Raw genomic sequence first — 24,106 nt, forward strand, 5'->3', positions numbered from 1 at the left:
TGTGGGGTGACCTAGTTTCTTCTTAGACACCTAATGAGAATGTGCTATTTTCACAAACCCCAATCTTCTCTTCAGACAACTGTCCAATATTAGATTTTTTCCCACATCTGACCAAAAACCTTTATTTCTATAATTTCTAAATCCCTGGTCCTTACTTTGCTCTCTGTCATGCCTGAATATGTCTAATCTCCTCAGTCTGACAGCATTTGCAGTATTCTGAACTAGTGCTGACATCTTCCTTGCCTGGTCCTTTTTAGCCTGAACATTCTGTTTAAGCAACTATTCTCAGCATCAAAATTTCCATACATGTAACAGCCCTGGTCCTTCTACCATGGACAAAGTCCACCTTGAGCATATTTCTATGTCCCATCATCACCCACAAAAATAAGTTGCAGGGGCAATGGCATGTTTCCTTCCCTGAATCTCCAAGAGGTGGAAGCTAGAGTCCTATAAAACTTCACTGTTAAGGACCAAGAATGTTTTTCCAGGACAAGCTTGAATGTGGCAGCCCAAAGCAGGTGGATATGGAGATACACAAACACACACTCATGACCTTACTTGAAACAGAAATGCTATGTTGCCACTTAAATTACTGAAGACCCAAAATGTCTCTTTCCAATGAAGACAGAGCAAAACAAAAGATATTTCTTACTTTCTACGAAACATTTCTGCAAATATGCAGCCAACACTCCAGAGGTCCACGGGGGTGGCATAGCTGGACTGAAGCAGGACTTCTGGAGCTCTGTACCACAGTGTGACGACCTGCAAGGGCAAACGGATCTGAGCGTTACTGTGGAACAGGGTTGGTTGCTTCAACTTCTTACCTTGGGTGGTATATAGCCAAGATCCAATTCAGAAAGAGCACCTAGCATTGTATGAGGACACTGAGCTAGAAGCAATAAGTAACTAGGATTCATCATTGACAGGCCAGGAAATAACATCATCCCCACAACCTGGGTCCCCAGCTCATACTCTGTGTTTCTTATTAGGATGGTAAAATAATTGAGTTTCAGAAAGCAGAGTAAAGACTAAAAAAACCCCCAAAAACAAAAAAACACATGAATTTGAAAACTACTTTTTTTTTTTTAAGGGGCTTAAAAAAAAAAACAAACAATACAAGGAAAACAGGTGTTGGCAAAGATTCCAGCTCGGTTCTTATGCCAGCATTATTGGGAAATCAGAAAATGATTCCAGTGGTTGCTAGATGTTGACCTTGAAGTATAAAGAACACTCAGGACAAGTCAAAACTACTCTTATCATGAGACTGTGGGGAATCAAAATAAAGCCTCCTCAATGCCACTCTTTTCAGAAAACAAATAAAAAACTAAGAACTTAAGAGAGAATATATAACTCAATTGTTTACACCATGTGTAAATAAGTCATCCAGAGGACAGTATTCCCAAAGAGGAAGAATCTCACTTAATACAAGAATTGGGTGAAACAGACCCCGCCATGACTATTTCTGCAAGGCTGAGAGGTCAGGGAACAAACACATTTATGGGCTTCAGATTTATATCAGTATATGTGGGTTCAAGTGCTTCTCTTTTGGAGGGAAACAGAGATTCTATGGATCCCTGAAATAAAGAAATATTCTTTACTGCCAGGTAAGGAATTCAATACATAAATCTATTACATAAGCATTTTATATTATTCAGATTCCTTTTATCCTTACTTATTGTTTTGTCTAATTGCACTTTTGTTGACATCAATCTAAATTTCCGACAATTCTCCTTTATGTATTTTGGTGCTGCAGTACTTGGTGTGTTCAGATTGCAGTCGCAATTCTCCAAAACATGATTGCCATCTATTTCCTTCCTTCCTTGTAGACACACACTGTGCCTCCCAGCAAGAGATGGCGTTTGGGGCGCCTGGTGGCTCAGTCAGTTAAGTGTTGGATTCTTGGTTTAAGCTCAGGTCACCATCTTGTGGTCCTGAGATTAAGCCCCATGTTGGGCTCCGTGCTCAGTGTGGAGGCTGCTTCAGATTCTCTCTCCCTCTCCCTCCCAGAGCTCACACTTTCTCTCTCTCTCTCAAATAAATAAATAAACTTAAACAATCGTAAAAGAGAGAGAGAAAGAGTTTAAGTCACCTTCCATTGAATCTGAGTTGGGTCTTAGTGATTTGGTCAACTAAACTAAGAGAATGCATCTGAGACTATCAAAACTAGGTTAGAAGAAGCTTGGTAGTCGGGCCTTTTTTTTTAAGATATTATTTTTAAGTAACCTCTATACCCAATGTAGGGCTCCAACTCACAACACCAAGATCAAGAGTCGCATGCTCCACTGAGCCAGCCAGGTGCCCTACGGTCTGGGCCTTTTTGAATGCTTGTTTTTGAGGTGCTTCCTCTGGATCCGAAATGCTATGCAGTGAGAAGCACAAAGATGTTCTAGTGGATATGCCCCGTTGAGTTCTCGGCTGAAAGCCATGCTAGTGAGCCATCTTGGATATTCAAGTCGGACCAGTCCCTCACATGGCTGTGGGCCACTCATGCCCATGTCACAGGGAACAGAACTGCCTAGCCAAGTCCAGTCCACTCACAGGATTACAAGTGATAATAAAATGACTATTTTTTTAAGTTTTGGGGAGATTATACAGCAGTATCGAACTGAAACAAGATTCTTGACTGGTTCCTCCTCTTCATCTGATTTAACTAGTGTTGCTTTGAATTCACACAAGGAGTCAAATTTCGTGTAAGGGATATCTGGTTGACATCTAATGGAGGCATGGTGGTGATGTAACAAATTTAAAAAAGGAAGCAAACAAACCCCTCCAAAACCAAATAGTGTCACCCAGTTATCATTGGCTCCAATATGTCTTTCCAGCAGCATATCCTGCAGTATCTCCATATACCATAGTATAGTATCTCCATAACTCTTACAGTCTTCTCACATAATAGACCACAGCACTGAGTTTCAACTCTGTGCATCAGAATCATCCACGGGCTTTTATTATTTATTTTAAAAAGATTTTATTTATTAGTACATGAGAGAGTGTGAGAGAGAGGGACAGAGAGAGAGGGAGCAACAGACTCCCCACTGAGCAAGGAGCCTGACATGGGGCTCGATCCCAGGTTCCTGAGATCATGACTTGAGCTGAAGGCAGATGCTTAACTAATTGAGCCACCCAGGTGCCCTATTCATAGGACTTTTAAAAAACATATGTCTAGAGGCACTTGGGTGGCTCAGTCGGTTAAGTGTCTGACTCTTAATTTTGGCTCAGGTCATGATATCAGGGTCATGAGATTGAGCCCCAATTTGGGTTCCCTGCTCAGTAGGGAGTCTGCTTGAGGTTTTCTCTCCCCCTCTGCCTCTCCCTGCTCTCTCTCTAAAAGAAATTAAAAAAAAATCTCTCTCTAAAAAAAAAAAAAGGAAGAAAGAAAAAGAAAAAAAAACATGTGTTGATCTTCTCTGTCTCTCACTGAATTGGATCTCCATGATGGGGGCCCTGGAGTTCTTCCTTCACTTTTTTATTTCTTCTCTTTATATAACAGTTTTTCAGGTAACACTAACCCTTGACTAGGTCTGAGCCCACTCAATTATATAAACATAACCTCTAGCTCCTGCCTCCATGCTTTAGAGCTGGCACTGTTCTAGTCTGGAAAGCTCTTCCTTCTCCTCTGCACATGTGGAAATTCCCCTTATCCTACAAAGCCTGGCTCTGATGCTATCATCTCCCTGAACCCACTGCCACCTGAAAATCATACCTTGTAACATAGTTCCTAAAATGGTTTGCTGCAGAGGACACGGACTTGATTTTAACCATGATTACATCTGTAAATACCCATCACGATATTGCTCACATAACAACTGGGGTTAAACAAATACCAAATTGACAATTTTAAGCCAATCATTGCTAGGAGATAAGTTGGCAAAATTCGGTTATCAGTCATTCCCCAGGAAGAAGGTACTTACTACATTTGCTAAGAAGAGCACTCAGTTCTGGGCTCTATGAATTATGAATGAATAAATGAATTATTTATTTCTGCTTTATTAATATTTCTAGCTGGGGGGACATTTCTCTGCTCTTCTGATACATTGCAAAAAAAGGTGTAGGCGTAAACGATTCATAAAGTTCTGCTCAGTGGTTTATAGACATACACAGTGTAAAGGCACACACCTACTTTTTCAGCAGCATTTGAAATAAAGTCTAGCATCATATGGGATGAAAATTTTAACCTGAATATTGCATTGTTTTAAGCCGTTCTAAAGTGGCTGTGATTTCTGATGGATTACATGTTAGTGGGACTTTTTCATTTTGAGTACTTTAATCAGTGTACCTATTATGATCATCAAGCAAAATGTCTAGACAGTTAAAATAATAACTACATTGACATGTTTAGGAAGTTCCTTTCTAGTCCTTTTAAAAATTAGTTACCACTCAAAATGGATAATTAATTTTTATCAAATATCTTTAAAATGTCTATTAATAATGACCATATGATCATTCTCATTCATTCTACGAATAGTATGTCCATTAGCAGATATCCTAATACAATCCTTGCCTTTTTGGAATTAATCATTCCTAATCTTGCTGTATTATTCTTTTAATATTGGTGTATTACTCTCTTAATAGACCCTTGGGTTCTATTTGCTAATACTTATTTAGAATATTAACTTGTATTCCTGAGACTGAGCTGCAGTTTTATTTTTTGTGTTAATTTTTCCTGTTTTGATATTAGAAATATGAAAGGTTTCTAGCCTTCTCTATGTTCTGGAATATTATAAACAAGATCAAAATAATCTCTTAAAAGGGCTCATTCATAAAACCATCTGGATCTGGATCTTCATTAGCTGTTATGCTTTCAACAATCTTTTGAATTTCTTCTTAGTCTGTTTAGGTTTTAATCTCCTTTTGAGTCAATTTTGGTAGTAATAAAGGATTTTCATGAGAATTTCTAGATTCTAAAATGTGTTGGATTAAATTTGTACATAATATTTCTTATAATTATTGTCATGCCATGTGTTTCCTCAGTTTTCTGAGGAAGAGAAAATTTTATTTTTTCTTAATGTTGCATATTTTTGTCTTTTCTTTGTAAAAGTCAGGTTTTCCAGGAGTTTAGTTATATTATTTACTGAAAAAAAACTGACATAGAGTTTTATTTCCATTTTGGGAGAATGGTTGTTTTATTTTATAATTTATTGTTTTTCTACTTTTATCTTCTGAAAGACAAAAGTAGTTTCTTTGTACCAGTCTATCTACTTGAATTGAAACTTGATTTATTTTTAATTCTAATTAATGATATAACATTATTTAAAGAATATGTAATTTACCTTCAATTTTCCCTTTAATCCAAGAGTAAACTACTTCAATGAATAAATTATTTAGAAAAGTATTTTAAAATTTCCATGTGGTCATGTTATTTATGGTTATCTCTTAATTGTTGGATTTCCAGCTTTAGAAATTCATGGCCAGAGAAAGTAACCTGCAAATTTCTACTTTGTAGAATTTATTTTTTCATTTTATCTTTTTAAGATTTTATTTATGTGAGAGAGCATGCATGTGCATGCAAGCATGGGGAGAGGCAGAGGGGGAGGAGGAGGGAGAAGAGGGAGAGAGAGAGTCTCAAGCAGACTCTGGCTGAGTGTGGAGCCCCACGGGGGTGCTGGATATCAGGACCCTAAGATCATGACCTGAGTCGAAATCAAGAGTCAGACACTTAACTGACTGAGCCACCCAGGTGCCCCTACTTGGTATAATCTGTTACTGCTTTCTCTAGGACTATGTGCACATCTGGGTTTTGTGTCATAGGGTTTCAGGGGAGTAACTCACTCTCTCTTTTTTTTTAGGATTATTTTTAGAGAGAAAGAGCAAGAGAGAGCAGGGGGAGGGACAGAGGGAGAGAGAAAGAGAGAGAGAGAGAGAGAGAGAGAGAGAGAGAATCATTGAGCAGACTCTTGGCTGAATAGGGAGCCCAACTTGGGGCTCAATTCCAGGACCTGAGCCAAAATCTAGAGTTGGGCACTTAACCTACTAAGCCACCTAGGCACCCTGGGAGTAACTCTCTTTTAAGTGTAAAGTTCAATCCTAATACAAGTTGGTCTCATACAGCTCCTTCTATTTTTCTATACTTTGTCAAACTCTGGAAGAGACTCAAATTTTTGTTTTCCTTCTCCCAGAATCTCCTTGTATTTCTAAGGGTTCTGCCCTATACATATTGGCCTTATATTATGGTAAATAAAATTTATGAAGCAAAAGTATTCTTTTTTTAAAAAAATTTTATTTATTCATGAGAGAAAGAGAGAGAGAGAGAGAGGCACAGACACAGGCAGAGGGAGAAGCAGGCTCCACGCAGGGAGCCTGACGTGGGACTTGATCCTGGGTCTCCAGGACCACACCCTTGGCCGAAGGTGGCAGTAAACTGCTGAGCCGCCCAGGCTGCCCTGAAGCAAAAGTATTCTTAAGATATAAATAGTTTAGATGGCTGATATAAGATATAAAATAAATAGACAAATCCTAGTAAGTCAGTTATAAGATATAATGTAAAAAGGATACTATTCACAATAGTAACAAAAATATAAAACATTGAAGAATTTAAAAAAAGCAAAATCTATGTAAATACAATGATATACTATTGTTGAATAACTTAAAAATCAAATAGATGATGAGACAGACCATGACTAGGATGGGAAAAAACATTATTATAAATGTAACTGTCATTCCTATATTAACAAGAAAGTCTAAAACAATGAAATGATTTGGGGAAGGAATTTAACTTTGACAATATGGGACCTCTGGCAGAATGATGCTTAAGAAGAGCCAAAAATAGTCTGAGAAATTAAGATGAGGAGGATTTATTCTTGGTTACCAAAACAAACTCTAAGGTACAGAGAACAAAATAATAGGTGCTAACAGGTTAAAAAAAAAAGAATAAAGTCCAAAAGAGACTGATCTATTATTTATGGAGTTTAACATTCTTATAGGTGAATTTCATCTTAGTGAGAGAGAAAATGTACTTCAACATGTAAAAGCAAGACAACTGGCCAATCATTTGGAAGAAAGTAAGTTTGGTGTATACTTTACACCATGTCTAAGAAGAAACTGTATATTCATGAAAGATCTAAGTGTATAAAGTAGAGCTAGGAAAATGTATTAGAAAAAAACAGAGGAGGACTTTGGGCTATGGAGGCCTTTTTAAGCATGAAGGGATATCTAGAAGCTTGAGATGAAAAGATGAACAGATCCGGTTATTTCAGACTGTAATTCTCTTGGTAAACAGTATAAAATTAAGACAAAGACAAATAACAACCTGGGATAATACATCTAAAACAAATTACATAAATAAAACAACAGAAAAATGGATAAAGAATATAATAAGAATTCACAAGAAGAAATACATTATCAAAGATATTTAATCCTATTAAAAGAAAGGAGGGAAGGAATAAAGGAAGAAAATCATCACAATAAAGGGGTATCATTTTTGCCTGATTAGCAGAAAGGAACAAATGACAGTGTTCCGGGTTGGCCATAGTATGGGGAAAGTATTTCTTTTTTTTTTTTTTTTTTATAAATTTATTCTTTATTGGTGTTCAATTTGCCAACATATAGAATAACATCCAGTGCTCATCCCGTCAAGTGCCCCCCTCAGTGCCCGTCACCCAGTCACCCCCACCCCCCACCCATCTCCCCTTCGACCACCCCTAGTTCGTTTCCCAGAGTTAGGAGTCTTTCATGTTCTGTCTCCCTTTCTGATATTTCCCACTCATTTTTTCTCCTTTCCCCTTTATTCCCTTTCACTATTTTTTATATTCCCCAAATGAATGAGACCATATAATGTTTGTCCTTCTACGATTGACTTATTTCACTCAGCATAATACCCTCCAGTTCCGTCCACGTCGAAGCAAATGGTGGGTATTTGTCGTTTCTAATGGCTGAGTAATATTCCATTGTATACATAAACCACATCTTCTTTATCCATTCATCTTTCGATGGACACCGAGGCTCCTTCCACAGTTTGGCTATTGTGGACATTGCTCCTAGAAACATCGGAGGGCAGGTGTCCTGGCGTTTCATTGAATCTGTATCTTTGGTGTAAATCCCCAGCAGTGCAATTGCTGGGTCGTAGGGCAGATCTATTTTTAACTCTTTGAGGAACCTTCACACAGTTTTCCAGAGTGGCTGCACCAGTTCACATTCCCACCAACAGTGCAGGAGGGTTCCCCTTTCTCCACATCCTCTCCAACATTTGTGGTTTCCTGCCTTGTTAATTTTCCCCATTCTCACTGGTGTGAGGTGGTATCTCGTTGTGGTTTTGATTTTTATTTCCCTGATGGCAAGTGATGCGGAGTATTTTCTCATGTGCTTGTTGGCCATGTCTATGTCTTCCTCTGTGAGATTTCTGTTCATGTCTTTTGCCCATTTCATGACTGGATTGTTTCTTTGGTGTTGAGTTTAATAAGTTCTTTATAGATCTTGGATACTAGCCCTTTATCTGATATGTCATTTGCAAATATCTTCTCCCATTCTGTAGGTTGTCTTTGAGTTTTGTTGACTGTATCTTTTGCTGTGCAGAAGCTTCTTATCTTGATGAAGTCCCAATAGTTCATTTTTGCTTTTGTTTCTCTTGCCTTCATAGATGAATCTTGCAAGAAGTTACTGTGGCCAAGTTAAAAAAGGGTGTTGCCTGTGTTCTCCTCCAGGATTTTGATGGAATCTTGTCTCACATTAAGATCTTTCATCCATTTTGAGTTTATCTTTGTGTATGGTGCAAGAGAATGGTCTAGTTTCATTCTTCTGCATGTGGGTGTCCAATTTTCCCAGCACCATTTATTGAAGAGATTGTCTTTTTTCCAGTGGATAGTCTTTCCTCCTTTGTCGAATATTAGTTGACCATAAAGTTGAGGGTCCACTTCTGGATTTTCTATTTTGTTCCATTGATCTATGTGTCTGTTTTTGTGCCAGTACCACACTGTCTTGATGACCACAGCTTTGTAGTACAATCTGAAATCTGGCATTGTGATGCCCCCAGCTCTGGTTTTCTTTTTCAATATTCCCCTGGCTATTTGGGATTTTTTATGATTCCACACAAATCTTAAAATAATTTGTTCCAACTCTCTGAAAAAAGTCCATGGTATTTTGATAGGGTTTGCATTAAACGTGTAAATTGCCCTGGGTAACATTGACTTCTTCACAATATTAATTCTGCCAATCCATGAGCATGGAATATTTTTCCATATCTTTATATCTTCCTCAATTTCTTTCAGAGTTGTTCTGTAGTTTTTAGGGTATAGATCCTTTACCTCTTTGGTTAGGTTTATTCCTGGGTATCTTATGCTTTTGGGTGCAATTGTAAATGGGATTGACTCCTTAATTTCTCTTTCTTCAGTCTCATTGTTAGTGTATAAAAATGCTACTGACTTCTGGGCATTGATTTTGTATCCTGCCACACTGCCAAATTGCTGTATGAGTTCTAGCAATCTTGGGGTGGAGTCTTTGGGTTTTCTAGGTACAGTATCATGTCATCTGCAAAGAGGGAGAGTTTGACTTCTTTTTTGCCAATTTGAATGCCTTTTATTTCTTTTTGCTGAGGCTAGGGCTTCTAGTACTATGTTGAATAGCAGTGGTGAGAGTGGACATCCCTGTCTTGTTCCTGATCTTAGGGGAAAGGCTCCCAGTGCTTCTCCATTGAGAATGATATTTGCTGTGGGCTTTTCGTAGATGGCTTTTAAGATGTTGAGGAAAGTTCCCTCTATCCCTAAACTCTGGGGAAACTGTTTCATACCGTAAACTGGCACAACCTTTTTAGAGGACAATCTGACAGTATTTATAAAAGGAATAGTGCCCATGTCAAGAGTTCTACTTGCAGGAATTTATCTGAAATATTCAGTCTAGTATACAAAGACGTATTCAAAAGGATGTTTATCCCACAATGATTTCCAATAGGGGAATTACTGTTCAGCCATCAAGCCATCAAAAAAGATGAGGTAGTTCTCATTCCTGCTCATTTGTGCTCCCACACAAAGATGTCCATGATATACTGTTAAATGAATAAATACGTTTTGAACAGATTATGTGTGGGTGTAATCCAGAAGTCATATATGCATGCAGAAATGGCTGCCAGGACTCTCTACATGGACATGAGTTGTAAATGAATAGTTGCCACAAAAACGTGACAGTGCAGGAGGCTGAATGTTGAAAGAAAAGGGGATAGAGGATGATTTCAGAGGCACAAGATCAGTCAGTTCCTGTCAGTAAGCACATTTTATAGCTGAGAAAACTGAATTTCAGAGAGGCTGAGTCATCTGGCCAGAAACACTGAGCTGAGATGAGGAGGAGCTGTTATTCTCAACCAGGACTGACTGCTTTCAACTCTGTGCTCCTTCCTCAACATCCAACACAAGACCTTCAATTCAGCACTGCAAACATCCACACATCAACAGGCAAGCACACAGGCTATAATTAGATAACCAAGAGGAAAAGATTTTATATTTACATTGAGATATTTTAATGTAAACTTTTTTCTTTTCTTTCTTTCTTTTTTTTTTTTTAAAGATTTTGTCTATTCACAAGAGACCGAGAGAGAGAGGCAGAGACACAGGCAGAAGAAGAAGCAGGCTCCATGCAGGGAGCCCGATGTGGGACTCGATCCCAGGACCCCGGGATCAGGAAGGACCTGAGCTAAAGGCAGATGCTCAACCACTGAGCCACCCAGGCACCCTAATGTAAACTGTTAAAATACTTTATAGTTATAGGACTCAAAAACTCAGCTCACTTTTGGGGTTAAATGATTTCTGTAAAAAAAAAACGGATTTTGGAAAAGGTTTCAAAATTCAATTCTGAACAGTGCTCTGAATGGCATGGCAACTATTCGTCAAATTCCCATTTAATAATTTCAATAAAAATAAAGATTTAAAATCTCTTTGGCAGCCCTAAGATTTTTGTTGGTCTATGTGTAAATCATTGTTAACAGTGAGAGGAATCAGATTTATTAATTAGGTGTATGCTTATATTCTATTTGAACTATTAGCATTTGTCTACAGAGACATCTTTTTTGGTTTAATCTTTGTGGAATTCAACATGCTTGAAGTATGGATTGTAGAAGACTTATATTTCTAAATAATTCTCTAAAAAATCCCAACAATGTCCAAGGCCTTATTTAAAAATAACAAATTACTATTTTTTGCAATAGATAGAAGTCTAATTGTTGTTCCCTAGTTTATGTAATATTATCTCGTATGTCACAGTGTCCCCAGTTTTAATTTGCTATTTATGTGGCTGTTCCACATTCTAATTTATGTGGCTGATCCAGAGCCCTTTAGTCCTCACTTTACATATCACTGTAATTTCTCACTTTACATATCTCAAATGATGACAATTTCTGCGATTTCATGGGATTTAAAATATAGAAGTTCCAAGTTTTTGAGAACAAATTATAACAATTTTTCCTGACAGTAAAATATAAATTCTATTTGCTTTGGAATTATTACACTTCTGTGACTCTACAATTTTCTTATGGAAGACTGCCTAACTTAAAACCAGTCTGTCACATGGAAGCAGATTCATTAATTTTTACTTTAAAGCTTTTTAAGGAATAGACAAAAGTGAAAAAAAAATGTTTCAAGGGTTTAGTGCATGAAGTAAAGAATGTTTTCAATTCTACCCAAAAGTTCTTTGTATTTAATAATTCTAAATATTCTTAAAATATCACGGATGACCTTAAATTTAGAAACATGTACAGAAAAATCTATGAATGCAATGTATAAAGACCAACATTTAGAAATCTATGACAAAGGTAGCCTCTTTGATACATGATAACAATGCAGTTGTCTACTAAGCAAAGACAACAATAGGAACTATGGACAGAGTTTAGTGGTTGGAGCCAGCTGGAACCAAAGCAAATACGATGTTTATTACAATCATTACATGTATTAACAGCCTCTAGAGGTGCTGAATGGATTTGGCAACAGGAAGGAGAGTGGAAGACGGGGGAAGGGGACTTCAAGGATATTTACCCAAGTGGATGTATCTGTTTAAACTGCTTTGATCTTACAATTTTTTGAACCAGTCCAATAACAGTATAAGATAAAGGAGAGCCAAAGCCAACTGTGACTCTCAATACATCAGAGTAAACCATTCTTACTTAATATCCGATTTAACAGTCTTTTATTCATGTTCCTTTCACCAAGATCCTGAAAATACTTTGTAGATGTTATCTGAACCATCCTTATTATATGGCTACAAGCATGAAGAGTAGAAAAGCACATCGCGAACGCTGTGCTGGTCATCTTCCTTTTGCCTCTCTGGATGGTCTCTGCACTGTGGGGTGGGAATGGATCTGTACCTTCCACATGCCTCCATGTTCTTATTGGGTTTGACCAATGCGAAGCCTAGGCAGGAGTTCAGGGAAAGGGAGAAGAGTGAGGCAGAGTCTTTAACCTCCAGATTTCCTCCCATTGAGGTTGTCCAGGGCTGGCTGTGCTGCCATCGCAGTCTGTCCATCCTGGGCAATACATGATTCCAGAAATGGCTCCCATCAAGCTTGGGAATGATGAAAGCTTGGCTGCAACTGAGACCCCAGTTAGCACCTTCACTGTACTTCCCCTAAAACCCCCTTTGTAAATCTGGACTCTATAAACAAAACTTCCTCGTATTATTTTGAATGTGCACTGGGACCTATTTCCCAGGGGATCTTGACCAATACATTCAGTTTGCAGATGAAGAAACAAGCATGGATGTTAAAATCTTGTCTAAGCCTCGTTTTTCTGTCAATGTGGGCATTTAGACTAGATCTGTGAGGTGACTTCTGCTAGCATTCTAAGATGCTGTCATCTCTAATGATGTGACGATGGTCACATAATGTGGCAGTGGTCATGAAGCTTTAAAAAAGGTACATACTGTATAAACGCAAGAACTCTTATTTTTGGACATCCTTGTCTGTCCTTTGGTGTAGTAATCACTTATGGAGGGTACAGTGCCTTGATATTTTTCTTCTGGGGTCCGCTTCAATATCTCATCTCAAATACAAACTTAGATAAGGATTTCTGAGGAATATGTATACAGTCGTTGGAAGAACTCAATCTTGACACTGCCAAAGTGAAGGCTTTCTGAACTATGCTCTAAGCTTTCTGAACTATGCTCTAATCAATATAAAACTCTCTGGTATGTATGTTGTTTTTCCTTCCAGAAGACTAATGTGGTTTTGCAAAATGAAAATAAAAATTAATGGCAATTTCGCTGACTTTTCATAAAGGGTCTTAAAATTCAGCTCTTTAAAGTCACACAATTAACATCATCATCAGAATTATGCCAAGCCAGTTCAATGGAAACTCTTAAGGATTAGATAACAAAAAAAGTTAACCCACAAAGTACTTTGCAGCAAATAATAGTGGAGTCACCTCAAATAGACTTATTTATAATCTAAGGGCCAGAACAAGATGTTTTGATAGAGATGACAAAAATGGCCAAGGTCTACACAAAAATGAGATTCTGAGCATTGTGCCAATAACGATTGTGGCCTCTGCTCTGACGTATTCATTATTAGCACGAAGGCTATCTGTCCTTCCCAGGACCTACAGTTGTCCTGGCTCACAAAGGGAGACACTGGCTCCCATTTAGATGTGCTGGTTGCCAATCACCTGGTCATTGCTTCTGTGCTTTCTGTGGGATATTCTTTCCCTGAGTCTCTGCAGGTCTGAATCCTTACATATCACTTCCTCCATGAAGACTTTCCTGTTCTTCCACATCCAGAAACGACCGCTGTCTCCTGGGCTTCTACCACATTTTTAAATTTTATTTTTACATTTTTAAAAGAAGATTTTATTTATTTTTAGAGCAGACATCTTGCTGAGTACGGAGCCCAACATGGGGCTCAACCTCACAACCCTGAGATCATGATCTGAGCTGAAATCAACAGTCAGATGCTTAACTGACTGAGCCAACCAGGCGCCCCAAACTCCCCTGCATTTCTATAGCACTTGAACCTTCTATTTTCCATTATAGTCATTCAACTTTCTGGTCACAGTGTATGATCATCGTCATGCCTGAACGGTGCTCAGGAATTATCTGATGGCTGGATACATGAATAAAGCGCAGGGAGTTCTTGGAGCAGTGCTGATGGTGGACAGAGGCACTTGGCTAGACTGGAGTGGAGGATATGAGGACAATAATGTCTAATAATAACTGAGTACCTCAGAGTAATCCTGTATCTTTAAAAAAGAAATGGGATCTGTGGAGGGAGGTGAGGCTGAAGCAATCTGATTCAGAGGATGTGCGAGAAGATTTGAAGGGCAATGAAACCTAGCCCAGAGAGGTGTTCCCTCCAAGTGAAGATAAAAGGAATCTTCAGGGAAGAGTCACTCAGTGGTCAGGAGCCCACGTGCTGTACCCAAGGGGCGATGATGATCACCCACTGAAGGATGGACAAGGTAGAGTTCAGGGATCCAGACTTTTGACCTTTCAGGAGACCAGTGATCCTTACCATCTCTTTCTGAACATTATACTTTTCTCTCATTTTGCTAATGTTTCAACAGATCAATCTAAAAAAGGTTCTACTACTCTGGCTATCAAGCCTTAAGGGTCCAAGTGAACTTCAATTTGATTTATCACGAGGGTACCCACTGTATGAGAAGCAACCGCTCAGTCCCGGAGAGAGGGTCACAGGTTAGGAAAGCAGCAAGTCAAATGAGTTGGCTGAAAAATAGTGGGAATGGGGAGTGGGCTGTAGTGATTCAAATGAAGAATGCTAGGGTTCTGTCCTAGTGTGCTCCCACTTAGGGGTCTCTTCCCCCATCAGTCCCTTAAAATACTTCTTTTATTTCTTTCCTTTCCCTTTTTTTTAAAAAAAGATTTTATTTATTTATTTATTTATTCATGAAAGACACAAAGAGAGAGAGGCAGAGACACAGGCAGAGGGAGAAGCAGGCTCCCTGTGGGGATCACGACCTGAGCCAAAGGCAGACGCTCAACCACTGAGCCATCCAGGTGCCCCGACACCTGTTTTCTTTAAGGCTGAGATTCTCAGCTTTTCCCTGGAGAGCATCATTTGTAGATATCCTCCAGGGCCAACTGTAGCCAGAACTCTGCAGACCCACATATCCAGCTGTCTTCTGGACATCACCATGCAGGACCCCCATAGGTATTTCAATTTCAAAATGCATGCATTTTGTCGTTTCCCTGAAACTTGCTTCTCCTCTTAGATTCTCTCTCTCTGCAAGCAAAATTGCCACCTACCCAGGCGCCCCACTCACTCCACTATCAGTAAGGCTGTCAGATCCTGACAATTCTACTGCACACACCTATGTCCTCGCCTGATGGCCACACAACTTCCTCTGGGCTCCTTTCCTACCAGTCAGCCTCCTCCTACTCTGTCCTCTCTACTGCATCTGAAGCCATGCTCACCACACTTCTGCTCAAAATCCATCCACTCTCCAGAGCTTTTAGGGTCAGGTTCAAGTCCAATTTACCCACAATGCCCTTATGATCTGGCTCTCACCCTCTCTGGTTTTATCGCCTGCTGCTCCTTCACTCAAATACTTTCGTCAACCTGCTCAGAGGCTTTAGGGTTGTTCAACATGCGTGCTGTGTCATGCCTCATGGCTTTGCCATATGCTGAGACCTTTCTCTGGAATGTCTTCTCACAATACCATTCTTAATTCTTGTGAACCTTGCCCCACCTAGTCCTTCTCAGTGACACGTAATCCCAGCACTTATCACACTGTATCCCATTCATTGCCTACTTACTGCCTACTAGACACAAAGCCAGCTCTTTGAGGACAGAGACCGTTTCTTCCTTTCTTTTCTTTTCTTTTTTTTTTTAAAGATTTTTATTTATTTATTCATGAGAGGCAGAGACAGAGACAGAGAGAGGCAGAGATGTAGGCAGAGGGAGAAGCTGGTTCCCTGCAGGGAGCCCGACATGGGACTCGATCCCAGGCCCCAGGATCACACCCTGAGCCGAAGGCAGACACTCAACTGCTCACCCACAAAATCTCACAAAGCGCTGTGTATAGCAGACATAAAATAAATATTTATTCCAACAAATGTATGGGTAGCCAGAACATAGCAAAATAGAGGACTACAGGTTTAGGAGAGATAACCTAGGGTAGGATGCGGAGCTTCTATTACAGCGTAAATTTACAAACCATGGTATATCCCCAATACCTACACTAGGTATCCTGAGAGTCCACCAACATCATCTTCAGTCAACACATGACTTTTAAATAAAGTTGAAGACCATATAATTTCTGTAAAATGAAGTTTCAAAATGCCTAAAGGGCCCATGTTTTCCTTCAGGGTGTATTGTTTAAATTTCATCTTGAGCTTATGAAACTTAAAATAGTTACCCCTTGCTAAATGTCTACTAGTTTCAAGTAACAAACTTACTCTCTTTTTAGAAGTACAGTATAGTGTAGTTTTGATTTTGACACTAAACAATCACACACTTGATCTCTCTCTGCCTTCACCATAGAAACCAAGCAAATATTTGTAGACATTCCTTCAACCTTCACAGATAAGTAGAAATGAAATTATTCTGAGCACAGGATATGGCAGGCTGTGGAGCTCATCGTTTCCTTTTAAGCATTTTAACTCTTAAAAAATCTATATGCTCTGGGAGAGAACTTAATCACTCAGATTTGTAAGAGAATTTAAAAACTATCATGAAAACAGTCAAATGTCTCTGAAGTCCATGCCTCCCTTGCAAACTTGCTAAAGGAACACAGTGCAAGTCACCAGGAAAATGGAAAAGCATGGTTTTAAAATCTGAGCTCAGCCTCAAACATTCTCTAACACCTTAAAATTCACTGGGCACTGCCTTCTTTAAATGAGAAGGAGCTGGAGATCCTCAGATGGAAGGAGCTAAAAAAAAGGTACAGGTTCATTTGATGGTACTCACTGCCCCCACCATCTCAGCTGCACAGCTCCATCTACAAAGGCTCATGAAGATGCATGCAGGAAAAGAAAACCAGCCATGCAATTTCCACCTGATCTGGACCACTAGAAAAGGACTATGGAGGATTCTGAAGCTCCGGCTCTATTTTGCACTTTCAGCAATTAAAGGCAAGAATGAAAGAAAACGTGCTTCTGAAGAGCACGATGTCTCCTGCTGTGCATTTAGTAAGATTAAATTGTGACCAGAAAAGAAGGAGGATGTGACCCAGAGAAGCACTTGGCTTGCAGCATTAGGAACAGGGTAGTTAGAAGGAAGTTATTTTCTGACAAGAACTGTTAAATGGCAGATGGATTGTTGTGGCATTTTGTGATCTTTCCTCTAAAACCTTTTTGTTTTTATCCTAAAGAGTGGCAAAGAAGGGGTCAGGGAAGGAGGGAGAGAACACATGGATGGTGCACAGGAGATATAAAGTACTGTACTGAATGGACTTCCTCTGTTGCCTTATACAATCTTCAGTTTAATGGCATAAGGTGAGGATTGATGTACCGGTCTTTAAAGACAAGAAGTTGAGAATCACAGAATTTAAGTCTCTTGTCCAGGACCAATCAGCTAATAAATGGTAGAACAAGGATTTGAGGTAGGGCTTATCTGACTCAGGTTTGTTCTCATAGAGCAGACTGACCTCAGGTCTTTTTTTTTGTCTTAAGCCTAATTATAATTTTTAAAAGTCTGTATTTCCAAAACAATCATTTCCATAGCAATGTAGGTTTAACAGAAAAGCTGACTAGAGGAAAATAAATTGTTCGATAGTGTCCCTAAGGATTTTTACCAAGATGCCCACCACTTGAGGCATCGAGATGGTGGGTGTATAAATGGCTGGGGCCTGGGGGCAAGGCAGGGAAAGTCTCCCTACCCACATGCTCTGCATGGGGATCTGGGTCTGGTGCTGTATGCAAAGGCGTGTTTCTGCTGACAAACATTTCATGGCTGTCCTCTCAGAACATTCCTTCCCTGGAGACCACAACAACATCCTTCCTCCCAAACTTGTTCTTCTTTTGTATTCCCTATCTCTGCAAATGACGGCACCAGCTAACCAGTTCCCCAAGTCAGGCTCTTCCTCAAACTCACCCCTCATCCATCTATGTAGACCCAGAATGAAGAGGGGACTTTCTCATCTCTACAAAAGAGCAAAAATGTACATTTGACTAGAGTTGTGGGAACAGGAGAATGGAGATTCATTTTGGAGAACCTCCTCATTATCATCACCCTTTTTAAAATGCTGTCCCCGAATAAAAGAAAAAAATTCACATCACTGGGCACAAGAAATTTTCAGGTTTGAAGACTCTATGCAATTGTATGAACGTGATGACCTCACTCTAGATTTTACGATCTGATTTTACAGTTACTAAAACCAAAGTTGTATGTAAACATGCGTCCTAGCTCTTTCTTTATTTTCCTCCTGTTTTATAAATTTTATTCTTTTCATCTTTTGTTATTTTTAGTTTTCCCTCCTTTCTTTTCTAAAACACTTTTCTACACCCCTAGGATTTTTAATATCTTAGAAGATAGAATATCTTAATATTCTATCTTAATATTCTATCTTAATATCATAGAAGATTTTCTATGAGCAGAGGGGAAGGAAAGGACCACTTTAAAAGAATACAGTTAATTAAATAATTATAGAACATATAAATTCACTTGCTCTTGATGAGCTGCAATGCCTGTCTTAAAATTGTCTCAGCTTCTAGGAAGAACCACACCAATACCAAGGACTTAACAGAGTGTTTCTAGGTATATCCGCTATTAGGAGAAATATATGTGTGAACATAAAAACCAGCGGAAGGCTTCTCACCTGGGCTTAGAGGCTCATGCTGCACATGTGCTCAGGGCAGTGTGGTTGCTGCATGCAAACATTAGTTGAAAGGAAAAGTAAGCCTCCAGTTTCAGTAAAACTTGGCTTTTACCTCAGAACTAATTCAAAGAAATACTACTTTTCCACTTACAAACATTTCAAAGAATGTTGCTGCTTTCTAGAAATCTGTGGCAGGTAGCTTCTTTTATCCTTGAAACTGCTAGGACTTTGAAATGGTCCTAGAAGTGATTACAGTGATATCTAAGAAGACATGTAGATTATATAAAATATTTTAATTAGTCTTTTAGCAACTGAAAGTAATCTTAACCATCATTGTAGATGGTAAAATAGGACCCCAATTTATGGTAAAGATAAAAGCAGGGCCCAGCGACCCTTCTGTGAAAGGCTTCCAGAACATTCTGAGCCAGGGAGAAGCTCCCTGCTCTACACTTCCACAGCACACATCTCTCATAGCCCCTGATGATGTGTGCTGTGACCACAAGAATCTGCTTCCATCTCTATCTTAATGACAGGGATTGGGACTTAATTATCTTTAGATTTCAGAGCTGGCACAGTGTCTAGCAGAAATCAGGCATTCAATGACTATTTGTTAAATGTAAGATCAAGAAGTTCAAATTTGCTCCCCAACTACAAAACCAAAACAAAAGCAGAAAGGGGGGGGGGGAATCCATGCATCTTTGAATTATTCCGCAGGTACAAAAGGTGTTCCAGATTCATAAATATGGCAAGAAAATCAAATTTGCTCAACCTAACATGTAAATCGTCTATTTTGTTGTACATATCAGTAGTTTGTGTGCTTTAGTTGTTATGTGGTGTTCTACTGTGTCAACATGCCAGAATTTATTCAGCCATTTTTGTCTTCTGTTGATGGATGTTTCTAGTTCTTGGCTATGGTGAATGAACATTCTACTATGAACATTTTTGTGTATGTCTCTTGTTGGACATATCCGTTAATTTCTCTTGGGTGTATACAGGTATATCTATCTATCCAGCCATCTTTGAGAGAAAAAGAGAGGGAGTAGGTATATGTTTGGCAGATACTACAAAATAGTTTTTCCAAGTAGTCGAGCCATTTTATACTCCGATTAGGAATGTGTGACACTCCCAGAATGCCCCACTTGATATTCCCAAACATTCAGGTTAGTGTGTAGCATCACCTCATTTACTTTTGACTAACCAATTTAGAAGAATATAAGGTTCTTAAAAAAATGATTAATAATCTGGATTTGTTAAAGCTTTAATTAGATTCTCTTTGTAATGGCAGAATAAATAATGATATCTATCATTTCTTATAGATGCATGACTCAACAGTTTAAGATAATTTTTAAGATGTCAGGTTTCTCATTTTGCCTCTGCTAATCTGACTTCTGGCAGATTCCCAACCCTTTAAGCATCTGTTTGTTCTTTTCCTGAGGTGTATAAACTATATACTTACACAGAATTCTTAGACAATCTGCGCCATGAATAGGGAAACTAAACTGGAAGGTATTTTGAAATGTCTGTGCCAAGATTCTAAGTTAAAATATTAATAATGTAAAAATTCTAGAAGCTGCTGGATGGTGGTTTTTACGGATTTCCTTTATGGACAAAAGTTGGACACATCATTATGAACTAAATTACAGAACCATACCTGTCAGTATATAGTCCCATGGCTTAGTTAAGAGGCAAACCCTAAGCTATTAGCCCCTGTTGCCTCATTTCCTCCTGAAGAGGTCATGCAGTCACGTTTCCATCTGTGGTGAGCCCGCGTTCACATTCACCCAGGCATGAAATTTAAACATGGGGAACCACGGCAACAATGTCAGGGGTGGGGTGGGCTGCAGGATGATAATCAGAGTCCATGTGGCACCATTTTCCCTTGTTTAGAAACTGACTGACTGTAGAAATTACTTTCTTTATTTAGTGGATAAGCATTTGCTGAGTGCTGCTTGGTGGCTGGCCCTCACTGCTAGTGAATGATCCATAGTTCCTGCCCTGATGGGGCTTATAGCCTGAGTACAGAAGGGTGGGAACAATGTGAAGGGATACTCTGATTCAGCCCCGAAAGTTAAGTTTATTGAGGTAAACAGAGAATCTGTGAGATTCCACATTCAACTTTGAAAAGAAACAGGTATAAAAAATTCCATCAATATTTTCTATTAATAAAGACTTTTTCAGTAAGAGACAAATATCGATAGAATCTTGGAGATGTGGGAAGAATACATTTGGTTATACCATGAAGTCCTCATTATCCCACACTTACCTCCCAAAGGCAAATTAGAGGACAATATTGCCCAGAGACATTTCATGAAAAACAGTTTTTTGTTTGTTTCATTTTTTAGAGATTTTATTTATTTATTCATGAGAGACACACAGAGAGAGATGCAGAGGCAGAAGCAGGCTCCCCACAGGGAGCCTGATGTGGGACTTGATCCCTGGACCCAGGATCATGCCCTGAGCTGAAGGCAGATGCTCAACCACTGAGCCACCCAGGCATCCCTGTGAAAAAAACAGTTCTAAATCAAACACATTTGGGAATATGCCGAATCGACTCATGATATTCACATTTTTACCCTGGCATATTAAAGGCTCTAAGAAGTTCTACAGTCAAAACAGAAACCTATTTAACATTTGCCAAGTATTGTTCATGGAATGATCCCCACCCCTCACAATACCTATTACCATCCTACAGAATTAGACTTCCCCGAAAAATGCTTTGAAAAGCAATAGTCTGTGACAATGTACAGGATCAGGAGCACAAATAATCCAAAATACATTTTGGAATGTATGCATGCATGCAACTCAACATCCTAAACTAACCTCATCCTAAAAAGTAAGAGCTGGTCTATCTTGCTTTCAGCAAGCAACATTTATAAAATCTGGTTTTGCATTGAAAATTAAAGTATAAAATGTAAATAAAGGTCACAAAGGTACCCCTTTATAACCATTATAACATCTTTTATCACTATATAATATTTCAGATGTAGATGTCGAAGAAGCCTTGCTATGTCTGTATTAACTATACTCTTTCTGTTAGTACAGAATGTTAGCTCACATTTAGGAAGTGGTTGTTCTGAATAAGTACTTCATTTACTTTCAATCACCTCTTTCTGGTAAAAGTAGAATGCAGAAAAAATTTGGTTACTTAAACATTCTGTCTATATGCACCCCATTTGGGAAGAAGTTTATTGTAGTGTAATGTTGAAGTTAACCAACATTTTACTGGGCAACTACCATGAAAGGGATTGAGACTATAAAGACAAATAATAGACAATGCCTGTTCTGGAGGAGTTCATAGTCTAGTGAGGCAAATATAAAAAGAAATAACTGTTATACAGTGCAGTTGGAACTATAATAAGGCATGGAGAAAGTGCCATGGAAACACAGATGACTTCATTAAAGAGAATGGGTGATTTATTGCTCCTATAGTAAAGCATACACAATCTGTTTGTATACAATAAAAATATGACTATAATCAAGAAATTAATAAATATTTATTGAGCACCTATCATATACTATAAATCTGCGTGCCAGACTCTCTCGAATGTCGAATTACTACTAGTCTCATAGAATTTCATATTATTCTCAAAAGGAATGTAAAATATTTCTCAGATTTTCAGGCGATTTTATATCCAGAATTAGAGGGAGCCAAACTAAAGTTTAATTTTACACTTTGGAAAAAGTCTAAGGCAAAAGAACATCCTATGCAAGCAATCCCCCTGGAATGTGTAATCATTTTGCAGTTAGAGCCAGCAGAGGGAGTAAACCTTGTTGTAGAAAAGCCTCAAGTATATAAGGAGAAAAGACTTCAGATGTAAAGAAAACTTTTGACAAAAAAGAAAAGGAGAGCTGTAGAGATACATATTTCAAATGTAGGTAAATAATTTAACTGTATTTTTTAAATTCTTGAAACATAATGCAAAAGAGTCATAAGCAATCACTGAATAAGCTAAAGGATGTCATCTTACTTCTCCATGAGACCCACAGAACTGAACATTATAACTCTCCCATCCAGAAGCGATGGCAATCACAAATTTCTGTAAAACACATCCCACAGCAAAATCTAGCTAGTTAGCATTAATAGGAAGAAACATACACCAACCACAGTACATTTCTGCCTCAGTTTCCAAGACTGAGAAGCTGCTACCATGAAGAGAATGGGAGCTTTCACCTTGGCATTTCCAAATCTTTTGTGACCATTACAACAAATTCATTTTTAAAACAGAGCTACACAGAACTAAGCCTTTCTATGATTTTCTTCATGGGCAGTATTGTGACAAAAAAAGTTTTATTAATGAAAACCAGGCCTTTTTTTAAAGCTACTTTCACCTCTGACTTATCCATAATATTTTATCATGATTGCCCTTTACAGGGCACCTCTTGCACCTTTCCATCTGGTATTTTTCCCACATCTGGTTTACCCACCAAGCTACAAACCTCTTGAGTGTATTCTGTGTCTTTTATTTTTTATTTTTTAAATTTTAATTTATTTATGATAGTCACACAGAGAGAGAGAGAGGCAGAAACACAGGCAGAGGGAGAAGCAGGCTCCATGCACTGGGAGCCCGACGTGGGATTCGATCCGGGTCTCCAGGATCGCGCCCTGGGCCAAAGGCAGGCGCCAAACCGCTGCGCCACCCAGGGATCCCCTATTCTGTGTCTTTTAACACTATATACCCCCAGTACTAAGATAGCACCTCATGCCTTACACACAGGTGATGTGCAGTTAAGTGTTTGCCGAGAATGACTGAAATAAAGGAGTTTTGAACGTTCTAACTAGAGGGCCACGTGGGTGGCTCAGTGGTTGAGCATCTGCCTTTGGCTCAGGTCGTGATCCTGGGGTCCTGGGATTGAGTCCCTCATTGGGCTTCCTGCAGGGAGCCTGCTTCTCCCTCTGCCTCTGTCTCTGCCTCTCTCTCTGGGTCTCTCATGAATAAATAAATAAAATCTTACAAAAGAAAAAAGAAAAAGAAAAAGAAAGTTCTACCAGAGTGTCTGCTTTGCTCAGTCTCAAATTCTTTTTTTTGGTAGGATATATTTTCTTGATTCTCTTGCTTACATCAGAATGAATAACATATATATAGACTGGGGATATCTGCTTTTCTTACTCAGAGTAATGTAAAAGGACACACAGAGCAAAAAATGGTGGCACTAAGTTGGAGCTCTGGTGACAGGCTGGGTTCACGAAGCAGCCTTGATACTCCAGGTTCCTCTGATCAGCACTCCTTTCTAGTCTTCCTGTTCCAGTCTTGTAGGTGCCCAGTTCTTTCAGTAGCTCTATTACCCAGAAGCCAAGTTGACTGATAGGCGCTATAACTATATTCCCTTTTTTCTCGACTGGCTCTGTCAGAGAATTGCTTTTGGTATTAGTCTTCATGATGGACCAATTCCTAGCTTTATTTTTCCATTCTACTTTGTTTTCTAATTCA

The 24,106-nt window shown here is 38.9% G+C and overlaps 1 protein-coding gene across 2 annotated transcripts in view; it reads right to left on the reverse strand.

Annotated features, from left to right (window-relative positions):
- Positions 1-24,106, reverse strand: part of CDK6 (cyclin dependent kinase 6) — a 242,430-nt gene that overhangs the window by 69,290 nt on the left and 149,034 nt on the right. For both annotated transcript variants that reach the window (XM_041727653.1, XM_041727654.1), the window contains exon 5: positions 653-762. In XM_041727653.1, coding sequence (XP_041583587.1) covers positions 653-762 — 110 coding nt within the window. The remainder of the gene's footprint in view (positions 1-652; positions 763-24,106) is intronic.

Source organism: Vulpes lagopus, chromosome 13 (assembly GCF_018345385.1).
Source record: "Vulpes lagopus strain Blue_001 chromosome 13, ASM1834538v1, whole genome shotgun sequence".
Lineage (NCBI taxonomy): Eukaryota > Metazoa > Chordata > Mammalia > Carnivora > Canidae > Vulpes > Vulpes lagopus.